Genomic DNA, 26123 nt, shown 5'->3' on the forward strand with positions numbered 1-26123 from the left:
CACATTTTCCAATAAATCGACAGTTACAAGAGTGGGCTGTTTTTGATTCAGCAAAGTGCTTAGAAATGATGGGTCGTATTATTATTATTACTCAGTGTGTCTAAAATGAGCTTTGAAAATGTCATGTACATTGTCCATGCCATCGTTCCCACTTTTTCCATTGTGCTGAAAAGTAATTGTATTCTCAACTCCATTGCTTGAAACTGCTGAATATATCCAGCCGAGACATCTCCCTTGAAAATAAATCATTTTTCACGACTCATTAAGTTAAATGCTTTAAATAAGCACGAAAGTAAAACAAAAACACGTACATGGCATTTTCTCTTTCTTTATAATGGTTATTCTGGTATTAAATAAAGAAGCAGAAACGTCAGTGAATACTAATGTACACAATTGAAGATGGCTTAGAGTGGTTTATCAAAAAGCAGAGAAAGGAAAGAGTACAAATACAACTTCTATTCTTCCAATGCATTCATTAGGAGAAGTGTGGGGCTGAGTGGTGGCAGATGCAGACCAGTACACAGACTATTGCATCTCATCCAGCAGTGGATTAGTAAATGGCTGTAAGATATTATTATTATTGAACTAGCGATAAAGTCAACAGTGGTTGTCCTTTGGATGTACGGGGCCCTTCCATAGGAATGCGGAGTTTCCACTGCTGGCTCAGTGCTGTAAATCAATTTCTCACTTGAGCAATAAATAACTTTGGCTTTTTATTTTTACAATTTTCAGAAGTGCTCACAACATTTTGGCCACCGAATCCCATAAGATGATATATCTGCTCGACGGTTTAAAACATTAAAAAAGTTGACAGTGATGAACATTGGTTGTTTGAACTACTGGCTGGAAAAGCAATAATCTTCACATAAAGTCACAATCGTTCCGCACAATCACATGTACCATGCCGTACGTGTCTATGTAGGTGCCCAGGCAAGTTTATGTCCATTGATCGTTTAATGCTCTGCTCAGAGATGTGAGGCCCATAGACGTTCAACTCAATTTAACAAATAGCCACCCAGAAGACACAGCCCTTAAGCACACTGACACATGACCGCAAGCTGCCACCTGCCTTCACTCATTCGACCAAGTGGCAGGTGTAGCGCAATAGATCACAGCCACCACGTAGTTATCGCGTTTCATAGCAGCAATGGCTGGCCCTGTGGTTAGCGCACTGCACGATGAACCTGGCGATCTGAGTTGGTTTCCCAAACACGGCTACGGTGGCGAGATGTTAACTACCTTGCCTGGTTTACATGAGATCGTGGGTTCGATCCCGACTCTGACGCCTGCATATTTGGAGTTTGCATGTTTTCCCCGTGGTCGTGTGGATTTTTCTCCAGGTCCCCCGTTTTTTCCCCCCCTCCACATTTAGAATAAACATTCGGTTAGAGTATTTGGCTGCTTTAAATTTCCACGTGATGGTGAGCTAATTTGTTGAGCTATCATTTGTGAAAGCCAGGTCGCTTCTGAAAAAGATTCATACAGCTCGGTGGGCATTACCTGGTTGAATTAAAAAAAATGTAGTAAATAGTTCACATTGGTGGTGATCACACCCCCACTACACTGATCGCCATGGTGAAGTATGGTCAAATAAGCTCCACGACAGACGCAAGCGTCGGGAGGTCCGCTGTGTGGATCATGTGGCCGCAGTCACATAAACCCAAACACCAAGTCAGCATTAAAATAATACATTCCCTGCAGCGTAAGTCAGTTCTGGGAAGAATACTTCCAGACTGAGCACAGTCCAGTTAAAAATGCAGCCAATAGAATCATGAAATGGATACATCTGGTGAATTGTACTGATGTGTAAACAGTGAAGGATTTACATCAAACTGTGACCCCCATTAAATTTTGATTTAAAGCTTTCGTGACTGCAGTAATTCATATTCTTAGCTCTTTCGATAAAGTCATGTTAAAGGGAATAGATGGACTAGTCCTTCTAAATAAACTGCCAAATCGCTGCGCGTGGCGCTGACGGTTTTTATAAATAAATAAATACACCGTTTAAAATAAATTAATTAATGCAGACCGACACACCTGATGACGACCGTTTGTGTTATGGTCGAAACGTCGTGAGAATTTTTATTGTTTTATATATTTTATTATTTTACTGTTTCCCTTCAACGTGACTTTACCGAAAGAGCTAAGAATGTGACCCCCATTGGCTGTGAGCACTGCAGCGCTGCACTGGGATGCGTGCTGCATTCGGAAATGGTGCGGCTTTGGCGCTCGCTCGCTCGCTCACGTGGGACAGGTGTAGCACCTCCTGCCTCCCCACCTGCCCCCCTCCCCCCCAACACAGCCCGCAGGGCTAAATGCATTGATCGACCCGAAGTGACGCCTCGTCCAGCAGTGATCAATGAAACGATGAAAGTGGCATTCTGAATCTCGTAACGCAGAAGCGGCAGATTTAAAGGTCTTTAACGAGCCCTTTGTAATGAACATCAACGTGTTTGTTTATCTTTTGTAAGACAATAATTGTATTTTGTATTAGTGTTGTAGCATAGCCTTGCTTGCCTTGTTTTAATGCTCTCGATTAATAATTCGTGCTGGTATGGGCAATTATTTGTAGCCTGCAGTAAACTCTGCGCAGTGATAATGTCCAATGATGGTGTAGAGAAGGTGTAAATCTGGATTAGATATCAATACTAATTGTGTTGTCCCACAAAGCCCAAAACGAATGTTACCGTCAAACAATGAAAGGAAAACATTCATAATCACAGTTTGCAGCCCCTTGGCAATTTGCTGCTGCGTGAAGGCCTCTCAATGCAATTTGGTCATGGAATTTCGTCTGACCATACGTCACCCCAAGCTGGGTCTGTACAAGTTGATGAAGGGGGGTGGCCCAGGACCGGCTCAGTTATATAAAAGTCAGGTCAGCAAGTTGATAGCGCAGTGCGCTAACCACTGCGCCACCACTCTACCATGTGAATAACAATATCAGTTTCGATTATTTACCCAGGCAAGCCGAATGAGTGGTATGGGAGAGTAAACGAGTGCCCGAAGAAGACTCACTACTCATACTAAGAAGACTCACTACTCATACGAAGAAGACTCACTACTCATACTAAGAAGACTCACTACTCATACGAAGAAGACTCATTACTCATATTAAGAAGACTCACTACTCATACTAAGAAGACTCACGACTCATACTAAGAAGACTCACTACTCACTCATACTAAGAAGACTCACTACTCATACTAAGAAGACTCACTACTCACTCATACTAAGGAGACTCACTACTCATACGAAGAAGACTCACTACTCATATTAAGAAGACTCACTACTCACTCATACTAAGAAGACTCACTACTCATACTAAGAAGACTCACTACTCATACTAAGAAGACTCACTACTCATACTAAGAAGACTCACTACTCACTCATACTAAGAAGACTCACTACTCACTCATACGAAGAAGACTCACTACTCATACTAAGAAGACTCACTACTCATACTAAGAAGACTCACTACTCATACTAAGGGATAATAGCACCGCACAGATCGAACCAATCCACAGGCTCAATCCGGCCATCGGACCAAATCGTGGACTGCACCCATTGTAGTGCCCCCATTGCTGTAGTGTACCCATTGTTGTAGTGTACCCATTGTTGTAGTGTACCCATTGTTGTAGTGTACCCATTGTTGTAGTGCACCCATTGTTGTAGTGCACCCATTGTTGTAGTGTACCCATTGCTGTAGTGTACTCATTGCTGTAGTGTACTCATTGTTGTAGTGTACTCATTGTTGTAGTGTACTCATTGTTGTAGTGTACCCATTGTTGTAGTGTACTCATTGTTGTAGTGTACCCATTGTTGTAGTGCACTCATTGTTGTAGTGTACTCATTGTTGTAGTGTACCCATTGTTGTAGTGCACTCATTGTTGTAGTGCACCCATTGTTGCAGTGCACTCATTGCTGTAGTGTACCCATTGTTGTAGTGTACCCATTGTTGTAGTGTACCCATTGTTGTAGTGCACCCATTGTTGTAGTGTACCCATTGCTGTAGTGTACTCATTGCTGTAGTGTACTCATTGTTGTAGTGTACTCATTGTTGTAGTGTACTCATTGTTGTAGTGTACCCATTGTTGTAGTGTACTCATTGTTGTAGTGTACCCATTGTTGTAGTGCACTCATTGTTGTAGTGCACCCATTGTTGTAGTGTACCCATTGTTGTAGTGCACTCATTGCTGTAGTGCCCCCATTGCTGTAGTGTACCCATTGTTGTAGTGCACTCATTGCTGTAGTGTACCCATTGTTGTAGTGTACCCATTGCTGTAGTGTACCCATTGTTGTAGTGCACTCATTGCTGTAGTGTACCCATTGCTGTAGTGTACCCATTGTTGTAGTGTACCCATTGCTGTAGTGTACCCATTGTTGTAGTGCACTCATTGCTGTAGTGCCCCCATTGCTGTAGTGTACCCATTGTTGTAGTGTACCCATTGTTGTAGTGTACCCATTGTTGTAGTGTACCCATTGCTGTAGTGCACTCATTGCTGTAGTGTACCCATTGTTGTAGTGTACCCATTGTTGTAGTGTACCCATTGTTGTAGTGCACTCATTGCTGTAGTGTACCCATTGTTGTAGTGTACCCATTGCTGTAGTGTACCCATTGTTGTAGTGCACTCATTGTTGTAGTGTACCCATTGTTGTAGTGTACCCATTGTTGTAGTGTACCCATTGCTGTAGTGCACTCATTGCTGTAGTGTACCCATTGTTGTAGTGTACCCATTGTTGTAGTGTACCCATTGTTATAGTGCACTCATTGCTGTAGTGTACCCATTGTTGTAGTGTACCCATTGCTGTAGTGTACCCATTGTTGTAGTGCACTCATTGTTGTAGTGTACCCATTGTTGTAGTGTACTCATTGTTGTAGTGTACCCATTGCTGTAGTGTACCCATTGTTGTAGTGTACCCATTGCTGCAGTGCACTCATTGCTGTAGTGTACCCATTGTTGTAGTGTACCCATTGTTGTAGTGTACCCATTGCTGTAGTGTACCCATTGTTGTAGTGTACCCATTTCTGTAGTCCACTCATTGCTGTAGTGTACCCATTGTTGTAGTGTACCCATTGTTGTAGTGTACCCATTGTTGTAGTGTACCCATTGTTGTAGTGTACCCATTGTTGTAGTGTACCCATTGCTGTAGTGCACTCATTGCTGTTGTGCCATCCACTGGGACTGTCCAGCTTTGGCAGATCCCGTGCCCACAACAACAACTTGGTTTGCCACTCATCACCTCGTTCGTATTCCTCATCGTGCTGCATATACAGTACATTTGTAAATATTATATTTATATTAGCTCAAGTTGTAAAGAGTGTGTGTTGGTCAGAAAAACAAATATCAGGTAAAACAATTAATGAAAATATAGTTTTCTCTTTACGTTTTGGCTGAAATCTTTTGACCAAAAGTAATCAAAGAGTTACATCACTTTCACGTCTCGCCCAGAGTAAATATTTTACTCAGACAGGGGCGCCGCAGTGGCGAACTGTTAACAACCTCGCCTGGTATACAGGAGGTCGTGGCTTTGATCCCGACCCTTACGCCTGTATATTTAGAGTTTGCATGTCTCTCTCCACGTGGTCATGTGAGGTTTTCTCTGGGTTTTCCCTCCACATTTATAAACAACATTCGTTTAGAATATTTGGCTGCTATAAATTGATACGTGATGATAAGCCACTTTGTTGAGCTGCCATTTGTGGCCAGGTCGCTTATAAAAGAGAACTACATAGCTCAGTGAGCCTTACCTGGTAAAATACCAAAAAATAGTTTATAGTTTAGTTCATGCCCCGTCTCTCCAACTCTCGGTTTATACCTGGCAATTGTAAATCCGATACTTTCAGTTAGCGGATGGATGCATTTTCGGGGAAACGGTGACATAAAACTAGCTAATTACGGGTAGTAACAGTAGACGTTGGTAGGTCTTTGTGCCTTCCCCCCCAACTCCCCCCAAAAAATAAAGTCAGCTCAATCCCCTTGCATAAACAACGTAGCAAGACACGCTAACCCCGGCCACTATAAACAGATTTTTCTCCGGTTGGAACTCTCGGCTCCTCTGCTGCAGCCGTGCTTTGGGTGCGCAGGCGCGGACCCCTGGCAAGCAGTCGTCGCCTCTCCGCCTGTCACCTTAACGAAGACGCAGAGTCAGGGCCCACTCAATTTGCTGAACATTTTTTTAATGTACACCTTTGCTCAAAACGGCCTTGGCAAGAATGTGGCGACGGTTGAAACACACCCCTCTGCTGTGTTCAATTAACCCGATTGAATGTCGAGTGTGTCGTCGTGGTCCTCGTGGTGGTCGTGGTGGGGTGTTTTATTTTTTTGCACGCACAAAAAAATCACGTGTTTCATGTCGGCCTTCCTTTGGCCATGCCAAGGCGACGACTCTGGCAGGCGGGGATCAAACGTGCGTTGGGGAGCGGTAGTGTAACGGTTAGCGCGCTGCGCTATGAACCCGGCGACCCGGGTTCGATTCCCGCTCACGGCCAACACCAGTGACGATTATCTGAACCGGTCCTGGGCCTCCCCTAGGTCGACTCAGCGTCAAATGAGTACCTGGTGCGGTGGATAAAAACATTGCCACTGGGGAGACTAAGGCGGTCGGGCGTGGTGCTGGCCACCCACCCCCTCGTGTACCGTTCCGGCCTTCATAGGTGCTCGCTAACAGCACTTGCCCCTACAGTCTGTTAAGGCTATACGGGGGATCTTTGTCTTTGTACATACTATGTGTGTGTGTACATATTATGTGTGTGTGTGTACATACTATGTGTGTGTGTACATACTGTGTGTGTGTACGTGACGCTGTCTCGATTTGTTTATGCATTTGGACATTTCATTGTGAAGAAGTTGCGATTTTAAAATGTTTGCGAGTGGTTCATTTATTTTACCACAGCTTTAGTAATTAAATCTTGATTTGAAGCTTTCGTGACTGCAGGGATCCATACTCTTTAGTAATTATAAATGAACAACAGCATGCTTGTTATGCTCAGGTTTTTAAAATGCCAATTTATTTTTCAGTTTAGCTTTCGTCCAATATTGTTTGTGCCGATAATCGTATCCTCTACATTGTGATCTTGTTTCAATACGATTCCACAATTACAGAACGTACCTTGTGGAATCGTCATTCGAATTTTAAATAACTAAAGACGTTCGATGATGATGATGATGATAATAATAATTTATGGTGATTTTATGAATCCACGTCTGGGTGCATAGCCTCTCCATGACGGGTCGATCATGTGGGAGATGTTTGAGTAGGGCAACGATGGAGTCCATTACCTGCTCAGATATCACTCGCCAATTAACGTTAGCCGTGGCCAGGAATTAAACTTTGACAAATGCACCCGAGCAGCCGTTATGCCGGCAGGATGGCAGCGCGAACTTGGGGGAATAACAAATCCAGGTCAATGTAAATGCCTTAAGCCATCAGCTGTGAGTTGTCCAAGAAGAAACAATGCCAGCTGCACCATTAAACAGATCATTTTGTTTCACTTGGAAGCAAAATGAATTTGTACTTGCGCGTGACACTTTCTGTAAAGCTCATTTGAAAAAAGAAAAAGTGCGCTGCTGTCTGCTTTGTTGTTGTTTACAAATGCGTTTCGCCACGAGACGATGCCCACGGTGCAGGAGCGGGGTCAACGTCGCCGTGCGGAAGTAAACAAGAATCAATCGATGACGTTGTCGGACTCCCGGGGGAAAGGTCTCAACTGTTTCAAACAAAACGCCCCAAAGAAAAAAAAAACGCCTTCAATGTTTTAAATGGCAATAAAATGCTGAGCTGGTCAACAGGAATAATTGCATCATTGAACGCAATGTAAAGAGAGGCAAAATAAAATAAAAAAAAATGATCCCACGTTTAACGAACGTCCTGACAAATCCACAAATTGGCTTGCATCCGGCAGAAATGTGACAGAACTTGCGAGCAGAAATCGATGGCCGTTTGCAATAAATACATATTTTGCAGCCCGACCAGGCTCATCAGTGTCTAGACGTATAATTAGGCAATTCTAGAATTTGCGATAAGCGCAGCATTAGCAAATGCATCTCCTGCAAGCGCTGCATTGTAAACTGCCCTCCGCAACGTCCGAAATGTTATCAGCACAGCACAAAGATCAGCAAACGCCTCCAGACCCCTCCCACGTGACCCTTCATCTGGGAGTAGCGGCTCTCAAGGTCCTCATCACCCCCTTGCAGGCGCACGTGATAGTTGCCAATGCAGCACTCCCGCAATTACCCAATTATATTAATGCACGGAGGCGGTAGAAAATCCACGATTTTATACAAGAAAAACAAAAAGGCTTGCGCGTAAACGACCGTTAATCATTTCAACTGCAGTCACTCCAAAAGCTTTCACAATACGCTTGTCTGGTTATGGCGATGTCGTGCATTTGGGAGCTCACGCCACTGCTGGCGGAAGGTGCCTCAATTATATAGGGAACTGTAGACAGATCCCTTCATTATTATCATCGCGATCCATGGGCAGATTGCCCGTAGGTATCCACTGCACGTTTCGCAATTTGTTTCCACTTTCCTGTCTTGTGCCATACCTCTTAGACGTGTTTTGACCTATCTTCCATGCAGGTCAGACGTTTTGGTAGCAGTACCCACACTTGACTCCACCACCCAGCAACTTGCAGAACCGATGAACTGCAGTGTTGCCTAAACTAAACTATTTTTTTTATTTTACCAGATAATGTCCACTGAGCTGTATAGCTATTTTTCAGAAGCGACCTGGCCACAAATGATAGCTCAACAAAGTGGCTTATCACGTGCACATGTTTCCCAGCCAAATACTCGAAAAGCATGTTTTTAAATGTGGAGGAAAAACCCGGAGGAACCATAGAAAAATACACGCGACCACGGGGAGAGCATGCAAGCCCCAAATATACAGCAGGTGTCAGGGCTCAGGATCGAACTCGCAGCCTCCTGTGTGCCAGGTGAGGCAGTGAACATCTTTCCACCATGGCGCCCCGTTTACACTCCTGGGTGGACAGAGTATGGTGTGGACATTGAAGACACTTTTGCCAATAAAATTATCCTGTGGCCTCACGTAATATTATAATTCAGCAAAATCCGTTGTTGTTTAATACTTCTATGCTCCTATGTCTACGCTCCCCGCCATCGCCAACTCGCACTGACCAGCGTGGTGAAGTATGGCCAAATAACCCCATTACCCACACAGCATGGAAAGGCCATCATCTAGCAGTGAACAAAACGCCGAACATGTGAATCAAATAATATATCCATGTTAAATTTTGATTTAAAGCTTTCGTGACTGCAGTAATTCATATTCTTAGTTTTTTCGGTAAAGTCACGTTGAAGAGAAACGACAAAATAATAAAATATATATGTAAGCCATCTGGCTTCCATGAGAGATTCGTTCATGAGGCTATCCACATATACAAGCACAGAGACAATTTCAACCGAGAAGATGGGATTCTATCTTAGCAATCATTGGAAAGATTTGATAAACCATTTCAGTTCTTAATTGATTGTTCATGCTTACAGTGGCTTTCAGACAGCATACATTATAAAAAATTTCGTCTCCCCCCTCCTCTTTTCAAAATATAGATGGACTAGTCCTGGGCAAACTGCCAAATCGCTGCGCGTGACGCTAACGTTTTTTTATAAATAAATAAATGCGCCGTTTTAAAATAAATGTATGCAAACCAACACACCTGAAGATGACCGTTTGAGTTATGGTTGAAACGTCGTGAGAATTTTTTATTGTTTTATATATATTTTATTATTTTGTTGTTTCTCTTCAACGTGACTTTACCGAAAAAACTAAGAATATATCCATGTTAGTTTACGCATTTACACATATACGATTCGGAAGAGTTTGGAATAAGCTTTTTGGTGAAATGTTTGAGAGTAGAGTGAGACAGTAGAGATGACGCTCGGATCAACAGCCCGAGCATTTGAGCGTATCACTGAACGCACACAAAGAGAAAACAGGGAAGCAGAATCACGCCATAATAGAGGTTTATTATTTATTAGATCGCATAAATATAAATGTGTCGTTAAACTTGCCGCCGCCCGACACAGCTAATAAATAAGGTTTGTGACGTAAACAAAACATGCCAACTCGTTACTAGTTCAGCACACCGGTGTGTTGGAGAGTAAACCCACAACAAAATTAAAAATTCTAGTACCGTGACGTTTCGCCGGAAATTACAACCAGCATCATCAGGCGATAGCCGGAGTTGTGGAGAAATCCTCCTCCTGTTTCGGTCTTAAATAGAGGTGGGGGTCAATGTGATGTCGTCATTTGTGGGCCAATCAAGTGGGAAAACCAGAGGGGGGAAGGGGGTTAATGGATGCATATAAATTACAATGGATATCCATTACCGGTTGGTAATGGATATCCATAGCGTAATCAACAAAATCATGCACTTGTTAAGTATTCTTTAACGTGGCCGTTTTTGTTACAGGGTAAGTCCCTAACAGCGTCACAGAATTTTCTTAAAATTGCATTTATATCGATTAATCTTTACAAGTGTTATAGTGATCACAGGTAAGAAACAGACAGAGATAATGTGTGAATGCTTAACCGGAGAGCATTGAAAAACACAAAGCCCATGTAGTGCTTGCGCATGGGAAGTAGTTTGGCGCTTGCTTATAAGGTTGTATGTGTCCATGAGATGAGGTTGGCGAGAAGTTACATTTGGCCAACACTGCCCAACAGCTGTGAAACATATTGAGTCAAGAGTAAACACAAAAGTTGGCTCGGACAAAAACGTGGATTCTAAGCAGAATACCGAAAACAGAAAGATAACAGAAGGAGCAAGAACAACGATCGCCCACTTGTACACGTTCCAGCGATAAGCGGGGAAACGTTTTTGGGACACGCGATGAGATGAGAGGGCTTGGCAAGCGTGCGCATGATCGGTAAATTGAGGGCGATAGATCAAGCGCGAGACGGAGAAGTGAGTGTCTAGACATAACGACGAAGGGGTTCGTGTCACGTGGACAGGCGAGGTGCACCTTGTTCACACGGAACAAGGGACAGGAAGAGGTGGAGATCTGAGACTGTCCACCCTCATCTCAGCTATCCTAGCCATCTTAGCCATCAGAGCCATCCTAACCATATCAGTCATCCCAGCCATCCCAGTCACCCCAGCCATCTCAGCCATCTCAGCCATCCCAGCCACCTCAGCCATCCCAGCCATCCCAGTCACCCCAGCGATCTCAACCATCTCAGCCATCCCAGTCACCCCAGCCATCCCAGCCATCTCAGCCATCCCAGTCACCCCAGCGATCTCAGCCATCTCAGCCATCCCAGTCACCCCAACCATCTCAGCCATCCCAGCCATCCCAGCCATCCCAGCAATCTCAGCCATCCCAGCCATCCCAGTCACCCCAGCCATCTCAGCCATCCCAGCCATCGCAGCCATCTCAGCCAATCCAGCCATCCCAGTCACCCCAGCGATCTCAGCCATCTCAGCCATCCCAGTCACCCCAGTCATCTCATCCACCCCAGCCATCTCAGCCATCCCAGCCATGGCAGCCATCTCAGCTATCCCAGCCATCCCAGTCACCCCAGCGATCTCAGCCATCTCAGCCATCCCAGTCACCCCAGCCATCTCAGCCATCTCAGCCATCGCAGTCACCCCAGCCATCTCAGCCATCTCAGCCATCCCAGTCACCCCAGCCATCTCAGCCATCTCATCCATCTCAGCCATCCCAGCCATCTCAGCCATCTCAGCCATCCCAGCCATCCCAGTGACCCCAGCGATCTCAGCCATCTCAGCCATCCCAGCCATCTCAGCCATCTCAGCCATCCCAGCCATCTCAGCCATCCCAGCCATCGCAGCCATCTCAGCCATCTCAGCCATCCCAGCCATCTCAGCCATCCCAGCCATCTCAGCTATCCCAGTCACCCCAGCCATCTCATCCATCCCAGCCATCTCAGCCATCTCAGCCATCCCAGCCATCCCGGCCATCCCAGCCATCTCAGCCATCTCAGCCATCCCAGCCATCTCAGCCATCTCAGCCATCCCAGCCATCTCAGCCATCTCAGCCATCTCAGCCATCCCAGTCACCCCAGCGATCTCAACCATCTCAGCCATCCCAGTCACCCCAGCGATCTCAACCATCTCAGCCATCTCAGCCAACCCAGCCATCCCGGCCATCCCAGCCATCGCATCCATCCCAGCTATTCCAGCCATCCCAGGCACTACCCCAGTCATCCCAGGCACCAACCAAGCCTTCTCAGCCATCTGGGCCACCTCAGCCATTCTGAGTCGTCACTGTCCCCGATTGCCCCGAGGGTCGCGATCCATATTAACGAAACATCGCGGTCTCATCGTCCGTCATGAGCGAAATGCCACCACGGCAAGGGCTTCCTCTGCAACGCACGCAATACGTGGCACCGTGCTTTAGTCACTCCCGGCCGCCAATCTGAGAATTCGTTGCCAGGAGTCTACGTGCTAAAAGCAATTATTTCAATACGAGGTTGCTTAATATTGTATATAGACCAAACGAATGAAAAACAGCATGTTTCTTTTTTTACTGGCGTTACACCAAATTATCCCTTAGTACGAGGTGAGGCGGTGATTTATTGAAAGCACACACCATTGAGTGGAAAAATACTTGAGGTTTATTTTTTATTTTTCTCCTAACAAGTAGGAGGACATGTTTTTAATATACAGCATATATCTTTTCCAAGCGAAAAAATAATAACCCACTGCCGCTCATTTATAATTTAAGACTTAATAACCCCATCGTTCAGTGATGTCACACAGCACACTGCTGCTTGCTGAGGAGGGAAATCAAAACGAGGAGGTTGAATGGCGGCAGCAGCAGCAGCAGCGCCGCTGTGAGATGAAGCTTCCTGCACAAAAGATTCCTCCTCGCCTGTGCGGCGAAGACGGAGGGCTGCCATATCGCTGTTTGGTGGGGTGGTAAAATTCTGAGCTCCCCCTATCTATAACACTATTAAACTATTTTTATTTATTTTACTAGGTACAGCCCACTGCCCACTGAGCTGTATAGCTCTTTCCAGAAGTGACCTGGCCACAAATGACAGCTCAACTAAGTGGCTCATCACGGGTAACTTTAAAGCAGCAAAATACTCTAAATGCACGTGGATTCTAAATGTGTACTGCAAAAAACGGAGGACCCGGAGAAAAATCCACTCGACCACGGAGAGAACATGCAAACTCAAAATATAGCAGCGTCAGGATTGGAATAGAACCCACGACCTTCTGTATACCAGGTGACTTAGTTAACAAATCGCCATCGTGGCGCCCCCATGGATTCCTATAGTCAAGTCAAAAGGTGTTGGTATGATATTTAACACCGCTGGGTGGTTTACCTTCAAAGTCCACCTACTTGGCGAACGCCCATCACCGTAACACATACGCCCGTGCACATCTGCTTGGGTTGAGTGAATCGGCAAACGCTCAGAGGCCCGCCTGCAGCCACTAGAGGCGCTACACTTGTAAGGATATCCTAATGGACAATAAAGCGATGGGCGTCACCGTAGCCTCTCCTCAAATGCACGAGCGGGGTGGGGGAGCGAGAGCTCGAGCAGAATGCGCGATAGACAAAAGCAGATCGCCTCGTTACTCCTTCTGTTGTGCATTCAACATTTGTTTGAAGTTTATTATTTTTGTTACGTTCGACCGAGGTTTTCGTTCGTCCCCATTTGGCGGCGACGCGGCCCTGGCGGCGGCGTTCGCCGTTTGTTGCAGGGGCTCGTGGTTTGAATCCGGCAGGCCACGCTGGTTATTAGTGCGGTGCACGTGCATTCGGCGTAAAACGCTCCGCGCCAGTCTGCCACTCATTGGACGGTAAAGATTCGCCGACGTCATTCGAAAACGAGCAGGCCATTGTGTGCCGGGCGTCACGGTCCAAAACTGCCAAATTCGAAAAAAATGGCACCACAAAATTACTCAATTGGGATTGTGCGCAGCGTCGTGGCCCCCACTGTGAAATCACTGCAGGCTTCGACTACGAATCGCAGCGCCTTTGTTGATAGCCTTGCGCTATAAGAATGGCGCGGACACAAAATGTGCCAAATTGTTATTATTTGACACATCCATTCAGAGTGAGGTGCGACAAAGGGTGCGGCGGCGTGGAAGGCAAGGATGAGTGGCTACGCGATTGGCGCCACGAGCACTCACTTCTTGCCGCGGGGGTAGTGTCGCACGTACTCCCCGATGTCGTGCGCCGCCACGCTCAGCACCTGCGGATCGTCGGAAGCCTGGAGGAGGTGGTTCAAGATCCTGCGGCGCCCGACGCCAAGAAAAAGAAAACGAAACAGGAGACACGAGTGACGCCGAAGTCAGGCGAGGTGCGACAATCGTCGGTGTCAGCTGTACAGCCGCCGTGGGGGGACCCTGGGTTTTCAGGGTACTAATGGGTGCCATGGGTGTTCGGGTACCGTGGGTCTTGTGGGTGTTGAGGGTACCGTGGGCGCCGTGGGTTGTTATGGGTGATGTGGATATCCAGGCACCCTCAGAATGTTTGCATATGGCTAAGAGTCACCCAGAAACTATTTAGACGAGAATCTATGGGGTTTTACGTCTGTGATTTGTTCCCTTCCACAAAGTGGCGTAAATACTTGGTATGCTGATGGACGGTGGTGGTGCTGGTCCAATGAAGGCATTGAGTGTTGCTTATATTTGGGCCTAGTCCTCTGCTTCCTCCCAATTTACGAACTCCAAGTGAGATGACACAATAGATGATGGTAAGAGAAAGCAATGAAGCAAGATAAGAGAAATGCAAGCCAAGTGAGATGAAGGCTGCAGACAAGATAGAGATGAGAGAGATGAATTAGTGTTTATGTCATTGACTTCTAACGTTTATTAGGACCTGAATTTGAGCTAATATTTGGTTAATCCCGGTGCTGAGTCAGGCGGCAGCAGTGGGTGGGAGACGGGGGCCCTTGTCGCGGTGGCCCCAACTGTCACATGCTTTCGTGTTACCTTAAACGCTGACAAAAGCTCCCAGCCCCTGGGTGAGAATTTTTATTGTTTCATATATATTTTATTATTTTATTGTTTCCCTTCAACGTGACTTTACCGAAAGAGCTAAGAATATGAAATGGACGTCGTCAATTCTCAACCAGATGTGATCAGTAGAGGAGACGGCAGTTGATTAGATTCAACAAAGCTATTGTACTCCTCTTATCCGTGACGAAGTAGTGGCCCAACTATGCGGATCCCGCCCGTGAGATACCCAACAGCCACCGGGAAAACCCGTTCGCTAAGCAGCGGCAAGATTTCCCCGGCTTCCATGGGATTCGTGGGCTCCGTGCCAGGGCTACGCCGGCAGTGGTGGTGTCCCACGTGGCCTAAAAGTCATCACCTGTCCAGTGTTTAGATCAAGGTCGAAAATAAACTGATCTTTATTTTTATTGCCGCGGGCCGCGCAAAGCCACTCTATGGCTCGGAAACGTATAAACACGTGTGTCATGGGACACACCAGAAACGCCCCAGCGCACCAGCACGCCATGGTATATTGACGTTACCATACAGTGCATGTTACATTTTATTAGAAATATATATAAACTCCATATCGTTTTCCTTAGCTCATTATTATTGCACAAACCACTGGTGTATATTTTCGCTGTTGCGCTGTACGGCTCTGCGATTTCGGGTTTCTACCATGGGTTTGCTCCAGGGGCTGGGAGCGTCTTCAGAAATTCAGTTCAGTTCCCGAATAACAATAATTTAGAATGTGTACCGTGCGCAGTTGTTGTTCACTTTCAGATGGGGAAGAAAGAGAGAGAAAGATTCAGAAGCGCTGGAAGGCAGCTAGAACCAGCACCCAACAATTGCCCAAGCTCCGTGGTCCTATATATACGTACATACTTTTTTCTTCTTTTTCTTTCAACTCAACACGAGCCTGATCTAAAGCTCTGGTCACTGAACGAAGGGGGGGGGGGGACAGAAATTCCGCGAACAGCAGCCCGAGTTCGACGCGATAGCACCCCAATCAAGGGGGCAGTCTGGCCCCTGTGATCCTACATTGAGATGTTCGGCCGACGAAGAAGCTCCCAGCACATGGCACACGGTGTCCGGGCATCACGCCGAACGACGCATGGCACAACACGAGCACACAATCGGAGAGCTTTGTGCGGGGCAATGCTGTTTTTTTGTTTGGCGTTGTGGCCATCCTCGCGCTGAAACCGCACGGCTGTGATTCTGTCCACAATGCTCACCAGCTCCCCGGCTGCCGCACAGGGGGGACTCGGGACTCCTCGACTCTTTGAATTTGTCAACAGGATAGGATAGGCAGACAACACGTCGCCTCGATACATCTGTCTCTCCACATGAAACAACGACAACAATTTAAGTATTATTTACCCAACCCATTACTCCCCACGCAGTCTGGGAGTGAATAATTGCAGCAGAATTGATTCAGCCCAAGCCTCTTAAACTATATCAGTGATCAGTACTGAACGCTTTTAATGGCACAAAGGCGTGAGTTGTGTCGATTGTGGCCATGCAATCCGAACTATGGACCACGTAGTAAACCACTGTGGTCTGAGCTCCTTCAACAGAATTGGAGGAACCGCAAAACATACACGAAATCTCTCCCGAAGCCCTCTACTGCCTAGTAGATCTCGACATTTGCATCTAGCTCCGAAACGTATTGGTGCCATAAGCAGGAATAACATTCCAAGGGGCATGCACGTAAGGGCCTTTATAATTGCAATAATTTAATCCCCTTTGTTAATCCATACTTCGCCACGCTGGTCAGTACGGGTTGATGGGGAGGGGGGGGCGGGCAGGGGTGCAGGACCGGTTCAGATTTAAACCACCACTGATGTTATCCATTACCTAGAACCGAAACTCAGGTTGCCAGGTTCATATTCACAACGCAGTGCGTTAAGCACTGGAGACGACGAATTACACTTCCAGAACCACCCTGTTCGGCGCGCAATAATCCACGTTTGTATGTTGAACCTCTTTAGCACCGTGCGATGCCAACTGTGCTGATCGGACATTTCCACGTTTCTCAAAGACTCGCCGAAGAACCCAACATCAGACGCAGCCTGTCGCCGCGGCCAGGTGTTCAGCTCAAGCGAGTGAACGTTGGCAAGTTCCCGTTGCTGAAACGAAAGGCACTTGAAGCACCGTCGTACGTAGACACCTTACGACTTTCAAACGAGTCGAGGAGCCGCGATGCGAAACGCCACGCGCCAACTCGTCACCGGCCGCAGCACGGGTCAAAATGTTAATACACACGAGGGTATGCGGCATCCCGGGTTCCGTAATAGTAATGTGTAGGCCGAATGCAAATATCGGCTGACAAGTCTGTTCCTGATTATACCCGGGGTCACGTTCCATTACCAAGTAGGTTTGCTGCCTTTTTGTTGAATTAATTAACAACGCAGAAATGAATGGCAACCGTTTCGGGAGAGATATAAATGTGTGTGTGTCCATCTCGATGAGCGACGTTTGACGTTTCGCATTACGGCGGGGGTCGACTGTGCTCACTTGAGGTCGTTAGCGACGATGTCGCCACGGGAATACAAATGTGATTGCTCGTTAGGAATAAAAGCTCCCGAGGTCGGCGGGTAGGTAATATTTTTATGGCGTTATTAAAGGAATGTTATAATGCTGTAGAAGGGTGCGTTTTAGCAACGCACATTTTTTTAAATGTTTTTCATTGGAAACGGAGATGTACTATATATGTAAATGCGTGCAAGCCACTTTCGTTCGTGCTCATTATACGTACGGTCACGTTATTACCCCTCATCGCTCTCGCTGTGTGTTTCTTTCACTTCAACTAGCAATTCGTAACAAAATTACATTCTCACCTTTTTTTACTGGGTGCTGTCTTTAGAGCGCGCAATTTGTTCTTAATTAAAGTGGCATTAATTGCGTGGTTTTCAGTGTTTGACGATTAGAAACCATACATAAAGTTATCAATTGAAACCTTTGCAGCCCCTCTGGGCATCGTAAAACTTTAAAAGGGGAGACTGGAATAATTACAAAGTGAAATAAAGACTTAGGAGAAATACTTTTTTCGGGCCGAAATTATTTAGCGCGGGCGATAAATGGCGCGAAACCACTTTAAGAAAGTGCCACTCCCAGGTTTTATTTCAACGATATTCTGAAGTTTGTTTTCACACAATAATGCTGCTACCACCTTCAAATCACATTACATGTGACTCTTTATTGCTGGCTTAATTAAAATAAATTGATCTGGTCTGCCTTTTTTTTGCTCCTCGCGGTACACTTGGGCGGGGCGGGGGGGGGGGGTTTGGGGGGAGCGTCCGCTCGCTTGTCCAAGGCAAGATAGGTGGCTTCACGAGCTAACCCCCGCAATGGTTCTTCGCAAATTGACCAAGGGGGTAAAAGGTGCAGTCCTGCGACTGCTTGCACGCGCCACTGCTGGTGCATGTACGTGTCTATGTAGGCATACGTTGAACTGTGCCCCCTGTTGTAGGGGCACATTGGCACAGTAGGGGGTACAGCTGGGCGCATCTAACATTCGTCTCAGTCAGCCAACCCATGGCACCTGCTGGCTCTGTCCCGAGACCTCCTCCTCCTGTCAGCGAGCCTATGACACTTCACGTGGCCTCAAAGTGCACCTGGCCTGGCAGAGGTGCCGTGGGAGAAGGACAATAATCTAAACACAAAAAGCAGTTCTAGACAAACTATTTTTTTTTAAACAGAGCCTCCAACAGAGCGAGTACTAGACAGCCCTTCTAGAGCTCATTGTCGGCCTATTCTTCCGCGCCGGCCACACTTTTGCCCCCATCGTTCGCGACCGGTCCAATCCACTCGCTCCATCGGTTTGTTCAGAGGCAGCGGGGATTCCAGAAACTGGCGTCGCCGTTTCAACTGCCGTGCCGGCAGATTGATTCGAGCCGGCTACATTCTCGATTGTAAGTCCAGTGTGCTAGCCGTTAATAGCACAGCAGCGTCGCTTGAGATTGTTAAATAGATTTTTTTTTAAATCCATTCTGCTGTTCTAGTTGCAAGTGAGCATTTGTGTGTACGTGTGTACGTGTGCAGTCATGCGTGTGTATGCGTGGGTGAACCGGTAGCTACGCGGTTAGCGCACGACGCTACGAGCCTGGCACCCTGGGTTTGGTTCCTGGCCACGGCTAACATCAGTGGCGACTGTGAGCCCCGGTTTTGGACATTCTCTTGGTCGACTCAACCTTAAATGAGTACCTGACTGGGTGTGGTGCAGCCGGCACCACCACCTCGTGCGCCCTGCCGGCTTGCGAACAGCACTTGCACCAGGACAGCGATATTTTGAAACGTACCGATTTTCAATGAGAAAGCGCGGTGTGCATTTGTGTCTTTCGTTCACGTGAAGTCCTGGTCACAAAAGCAAAGTTTGTGTGGTATAATAGGCCATTTTCTATACTTTTTAAGCATTAGCAATTTAGAAAAATGACACAGTACCCAGGAAAAAGAATTGTGTTACATAGTGATAAATGAAAGCCGCATAAATGATCATCACTGGGAGTGCGGTGCTCGCTGTGCACATGAATATGCATTATTTACCACTCACAAGAGGGAATGCATTTTAATAATCAGCATTAATTGCTCAACCAGCATTGATTAATGCTAGTTAATTACATGTTTTTGTCACACATATTGTATAAATGAATGAATAACAATTAACAGCCATTTTCCAGATCTACAGCTGGGTAAGGCCTCCCTCGTGCTGTCCGTCAGCAATTATTTGTTACCGTAATTCACCACTTTGGTCAGTGAGATTTTATGAAGTTGGGGACCGGTTCAGCTTGGGATGTCACTCTGAGCCACTGATGTGAGCCAATGCAGGGAATCAAACGCAGGTCACCGCGGTCCATAGCACAATGATCGAGCCACTGCAACCACTCCTCCCTCCAACTATTGTTTACCAGTGGTATCGCACAAACGGCTCTCCCCATAATGACATCTTGATATTCAGGTAGATAACATACCTGTCAACCCCTTATCAGTGCCCTACCTTATTACAGAGCAATTCAGACCTTATTGGTCACCCCGTGCCCCTTATAAATCTCAACGTTCATCCTACAAAGTCCCATCACAAGAGAGAAACACAAACAAATAGACAAAAAATTATGTTGCCCGTATTGAAACGGCTGTACGCCGTACGGAGCTGAAAACTCAATTTCCCTGAACAAGAATATGTGGTAAACCGTATGGGTTGACATGTATGAGATAACTAACTTATAATGTTCACGTATACATTATGGCTTGATAGTAAAGTTAAAGGTACAGCACTGCAATGTATTGTGCATGCCACTGCTGTTGGAAGGACCTCTACTTCAGAAAGCTCAAGGGAACTTTTCTATAAGGTATTTGGCCTATTCTTCCACACTGATCAGATAGGCCAAATTAAGTAGTCAATCGTTTCAATGTTTGGATCAATCATTTCAATGATTTACCAGCAATGGACGAACACATCTGGTTAGGCAATATGCTTTCGCCTACACGCAGAAATTCAGTTTATCCGTTTGGTTTCAGGAAAGGCTTACGCTGCTCGTAACCTGCTTACTCAAATTCCAAGTGCTTGCTGCAGCAGTCCCTGGCATTGCCTTCGATATCTCAACAGTCTGGCAGCAATCTATTTTATGAACTAATCCACGCGCAATCTTCCATAAACTATACGTAGATATATGTTTCGTCATGAAACTAATCGTTTAACTCAAGTATTTTTTGCTTGGGGAAAATTTTTTAAAAAGAACGTCGCCAGACCACGACCTAAGCCTGTCACCAAGAAGCAGCAGCTGCCAGTTCAGAAAGTTTGAAACCATTCTTCGAGTTTTAACGATCGCTAACGACACACGCACACACACACATACACAAAACCACGCACGGACTTGCTTAAACGTGGCAGCTTGAGATGCCACTCAAGATTCAAGTTTGTTATTTTTGTGGTCACGTCTCATGCTCTTATTCGTCTGCCTGTTAATCTGGAGGCACGGCGAGTTTAAAGAAAACCCCTTGACAGCTACCGGATGCTCGCCGACTGGGTTGAACAATGCATCGCAGTCAATAGACACACAGAGAGAGAGAGAAAGTCACAATGTCGAGGTGAGGGGGGGGGGGGAGTCTTGAGCAGCCTGTAAATATTAACACGTTAGAACGACACTCTCCGCAGTTGCCTTGTACACAAAAAAGCATCCACGTAGAGAGGAGAGGCACAACACCCGAAACCTGACACCTTCTTTTCCACATGCACATTGAGTGCTAACCTCGGGAACAGAAAGACAGCCGCGATGGCCTTGCACAATTAGGATAAAGGTATTCCTGCCGTCAAAGTTTCTGGCACGACAACATTCGCAAAGAGCAGCAGCACAATATTTGTGCAGTGCCGGGCACCTGGCATACTGTGCTCAAATAAATCGGAAATGAAGCCAACTAATTGGCCCAACTAAAACCGTCCCCCGCAGCGCAGATGGCCAAGTCCGCCACAGTTATTATCCCAGCACACAGCGCCCCGTGCCAACTGGGCAGACAGCTGGTATTCAATTGCGTGGAGCACCTGACTACATCACCGACATTAAGCTGGCAGCAAAACAAAAAGGACTCGGACTACACAACACGGCCATCGCAAGAGGCAATCTTCTGCCCCATTACCACCCTCGCCCCTCACGATGCACAAACGCAGGGGAGGGCGCGGGGGGGAGGGGGCGAGGTGCGAGCTCGGCCCGTCACTCACTTGAGCAGTTCGTAGTTCTTCTCGTTGAGCCGAGCGGCGTTTTCGCGCCAGAACTTCTCCGACTTGTGCACGGGGCTCCACTCCAGGCGGCCTGCCTTCAGCTCCGCCGAGTACTCGTCGAAAGAGCTGCCAAAACAAGAACGAGGGCGAAGGTAAGGGAGTGGGCCCTGCGGCTGTTTGCTCGTGCCACTGCTGCTGGTTGGGAGGGCCACCAGAAGAGTCGTGTGGACCGTCGGCCCACTCTTGCACGCTAGGCCGGACGTTCTTCGGCCAAGGAGGGAATATCCACACTTTTACCCCCACGGCACGCGTCCTTGCGGTGACACCATTGCTGCTATTTTGGACAGAGGTGGCGGCGGGGGGGGGGGGGGGGTGCAGGAGGCAATTTAATAAATATTCCCAATGTAAAAAATTCCACAACGGGAGATTGAATCGAACCGTCGACCTCCAATTGTACCGACCATCCCTCTTTAGACCCTCGAATGACACCAACCACCGTTTTCTCTGAGTCTGTTTCATACGAAAAATCATTTTAAATTCTTCATTAATCTGCTGCTGGATGAAGACCTCCCGACGCCGTGTTGATCGGTGAAGGGGGGCGCTTGCGCAGGACCGGTTCAGATGCCGCTCGTCACCGATGTTAGCCGTGACTGAGCGTCGAGCTCAGATCGCCGGGTTCGTAGCGCAGTGCGCTAACCAATGTGCCACCACGCCATCCCGTTAGTTACGTTTCGAGAGAATACGATAAGAATGTGTTCGTGTCTAACCCTGACTCTGAAAAGTGTTACCCGCAAGCGCAAATATTCCAACACAAAATAATATTATTATTAACCTCTTTCACCGTTGGAACACTCGCATTGACCAACACCACCGCCTGCCTCGCACTGTAAGTTACACCAGGAGAGAGAGTGGGGGGGGGGCCTTTCGTTTTAGAGCCAAACAACAACGGGGTCCATGTGTGAAGAAAGGGCCTCCTGCGAACAGCAGAGTCGTCGTAATGTCATCTCGAACCGACGCCCTTGTGGGACGTTAACGGTGCATATGGGGGGAGGTCATAAGACACGGTGATAGATTTGTCCGCGCGAGGCTCTCTGTCAGTGTCACGAAGAGCGATTCTGGGTTCGCCAGATAACTCGGCGACAGAACCAAGGTGCTTCGTAAAACATTTATGGAAGTTGCACCTCAGGTCCCCTTCCGTATTAAACACAATCTTGACGCTCCTCAAAGTAATTTGACAAAAAAATTATTGCACGAAAACATGCTGGCAAGATTGGACAAGCGTCCCAGTGGCACTGAGACACCAGAACAGCATTCTAGTGAAGTATTTTTTCAATTTTGCTGGTAACTAGTGCAGTCAGTGAGCGCCAGAGCGACAATATTCACAAAAAATGTAAATGTGCTCTTTAAATTGAGAGAGCAGAGATAATTGTGCTATTAAGTGGCATCAGTTTCCTTGTTTTTATTTTATTGCCTGCACAAGCTTTTTTTTATTTTTTGCACGGTTGCAATCTTTACGATCTCAATATCGAAAACCGTAAAATATTATCATCTTCATCGCCGATGCGAAAGCGTTTTCATTCCATCTCCTGCCCGAGGGTGTCTTTGTCTCTCTCTTGCTCTCTCGCTCCGTTTTCCCACCTCAAGTCGTGCACGCTCTCTCCGAGCTTCTCCAGCATGAATTTGATGTCCTCTACCACGTCCTCGTCCTCAAACTTCTGCTGTTCCAGGTTCTCCAGCTGCTTGAGCACCTGGTGAACGGTTCGAGCACGGGCAACGTTGGTGGTGAAAGTCGACTTAGGGAAAATACAACAACAACAACGACAACAGCAACCGTCATTCGCCACTAAGTGGCGGTGACGTCCCCACGGCGCTTGTGCCAGGCTATGTACACGTTAAGGCCACGTGAAGTGTCGAATGTCCGCTGGCAGGAGCTCACAGGACAGACCCAGGTGCCATGGGTTGCCTAAACTGAGATGACTGGCTGATGCACCACCTGTGCCCCCTATTGTGCCAACTTGCTGTGCTTTAGCCACCAGGTGCTCCGCTCGTGGTTGTGAGCGTCGCTCCTCTGCCCTCCGTTGTTGCTGGAGGGCGACTGCCTCCCACTGCCCAGTAGCGTCCATCAGGAGCCGCCTCCACAGAGGCCGATCTTGACACCGCTGGTACCAGTCATCGGCAAATCCACTCAGCTCCACGTACCCCTGTACCACATCACTCCATCTCTTCTCTAGCCCGTGCCGCGCCCGTTTAGCCCCTTCTAAGCTGTTTAGGCAGGTGGTGGCTGGGCATGCGGGCTACATGACTCAGTGAAAACACGCATGCACGCACACGAGTAGGTAGTCAATATTCGCAAAAAATAATTAATTAAAAACGGATTCTCAGCCTCACAATACACACGTCGAAAATGCAAGTTTAACAACGTTTTAAAAATGTGTGCAAAAAACATGCAAATGCCTGCTTTATGTTGAATTATCTTGGGTGCAGTGAGGTATGAACTGAGAGATCCAGCCAAGAAATTGACAACAGCAGGATTGCAACTGCGTCCGAATTTGTGCTCTGCATGGTGATAACAATAATTGGGAGTCAATTTTTTTTAAAAAATGCTTCGGCATGGAAAAGAGATCCAGGCCTCTTCTGTGCCTCCTCAGCCAGACGAGAGATACAGCCAACCCACACACAAGCACAATTACCAACAACGACAAAAAAAACTCAGCACGTTCGCCAATAACACTACGGCAACGTTTCGGGCAATGAGCCTACTTCACAGCGGATAAATAGAGAGGCAGGAGAGACAGGCCGAATGCGAGTCGGGGACTCCACTATGCACGACGGGGGTACAGGATGATAATTAAATGTCAGCAACGTCTCCGTGGCAGGACCGCCCCCCCCCCCCCGCCGATGGAAGACCCCCACAGGGAGGGCACCAACGACCATTCCCCCCCTCCCCCCCCCGCCAACCCCCCGCCCCTCCTCCCCCCCAAACGAACCATGGACGCGTTGCACGGGGCTTGTGCGTTTCACAGCAATAAAGAAACAAAGTGACAGCACTAACAATACGACACAGAAATGTCTTACAACGTTCCCCCCTCGTTAAAGGTGAGACGGCGGAACGTCTCGGACAGCAATGGGGGGGGGGTGGTGGGGGGGGGGGTCGGAGCTGGACGTACCTTGCACTGGATCATGGTGAGAGCGAACTCGTGGCGCGTCTCCTTTTCCACCGCCTGCGACAGCATGTTCTGCAGAGACACGAACGCCGGGGAATCACCGATCGCGTTCACGTGCCACCAAGTTTCTTCACTCCCGCTGCCCGGCCGAAGCCTCGGTCTCAAACCGAGCAGTGTTAATGTTTGTTTAATTCTCGATTGAACAATTCACTTGTTTAGAACTGCCGCTTTGTGTGTGTGTGTTGTAGTTTGTTGTCCTTCCTCTGCACCTCCGATTAGCGCGGTTGGCTACGTACGGTGCGAAAGAGGTTCAACATACTTAAGATATAATTGGGAAGGCCACAATTGATTGATCGACAGGTGGCGTGTGGTGGGGTAAAGTGTGCGTACTCCCGCCTCTTCCGAAATGTCTGGCAAGCGTGGAAGAGTGGGCCCCATGCACTCGAGATGTCTAAGAGCTCAACTTTAGTGGAGGCGCTTCCGTCACCAATGGAGTCAATGAGCAATTGCAGGGCTGCGCCTTTAACCTTTGCAGCTAACTGCCATTGGCGCTGTGCGAAATGCATCCAATGGAGCGATGAATTCAGCTCGTGTGCAAAGGTGTTGGGCGGATTATAACATTGGAGGAGAGTGAGAGGCGGCAGTGGCTTTTGGATGCCTTCATGAAGCAATGCATTGATCATGGCTGATGATAATGACGGTAACGATTAGAATGACTGTTGGAAGACCACGTTACAACAATTCATGTTTTAGAGCTACTGTTTTGTTATTATTTAGTTGCTAGGCGTATCATTAATATGTTTACTCCTCCACTCAAAATTCAACTACATGAAGGAAAACTTTTTGCTAATGTTCCGTTATATGACAAATATCGCTTTAAATATGCATGGTGTTCTGAATACTTCATATAAAGCAAGGGCTAATTATGTTAATTAGACAGCAGCATATAGCTCATTAGTTGTAATGTATCCTATAATAAAAAGTATCCACAAAAAACGCTTTCAAAAACAAGCAAGACTTTAACTTTTAAATTAATATTTGTAGGAGCAAATTCAATTAGGCATTCAATGATAAACATGCCAATATGCAACGCGCAATCCTAAAATCATCATCAGCCATGGTCAATCCACTTCTGATGAAAGCCTCCCAAAACCACCAGGATCTCTCTCTCTCTCTCATAATAAAATTAACTGCGGATAGATTAACCATGGAGAAAGAGTTACATGTTTTCTCTGAGGCGTCATAATACACTAGATCTTTCAAAAATAATTAAAAGACATTACTCATCAGTACTGCAGAAAAAAAA

At 46.9% G+C, this 26123-nt stretch overlaps 1 protein-coding gene across 2 annotated transcripts in view; it reads right to left on the reverse strand.

The window, feature by feature from the left end:
* The window catches only part of LOC116946645 (V-type proton ATPase subunit H-like), a 115061-nt gene that overhangs the window by 15538 nt on the left and 73400 nt on the right, over positions 1 to 26123 (reverse strand). For both annotated transcript variants that reach the window (XM_032961764.2, XM_032961763.2), the window contains exons 10-13: positions 24821 to 24889; positions 23292 to 23401; positions 21654 to 21779; positions 14132 to 14233 (exon numbers count right to left, since the gene is read on the reverse strand). In XM_032961764.2, the coding sequence (XP_032817655.1) occupies positions 14132 to 14233; positions 21654 to 21779; positions 23292 to 23401; positions 24821 to 24889 (407 nt within the window). The remainder of the gene's footprint in view (positions 1 to 14131; positions 14234 to 21653; positions 21780 to 23291; positions 23402 to 24820; positions 24890 to 26123) is intronic.

The sequence above is a fragment of the Petromyzon marinus genome, chromosome 27, assembly GCF_048934315.1.
Source record: "Petromyzon marinus isolate PM22_M1 ecotype Great Lakes invasive population chromosome 27, UKy_Petmar_22M1.pri1.0, whole genome shotgun sequence".
In the NCBI taxonomy this organism is placed as follows: Eukaryota; Metazoa; Chordata; class Hyperoartia; order Petromyzontiformes; family Petromyzontidae; genus Petromyzon; species Petromyzon marinus.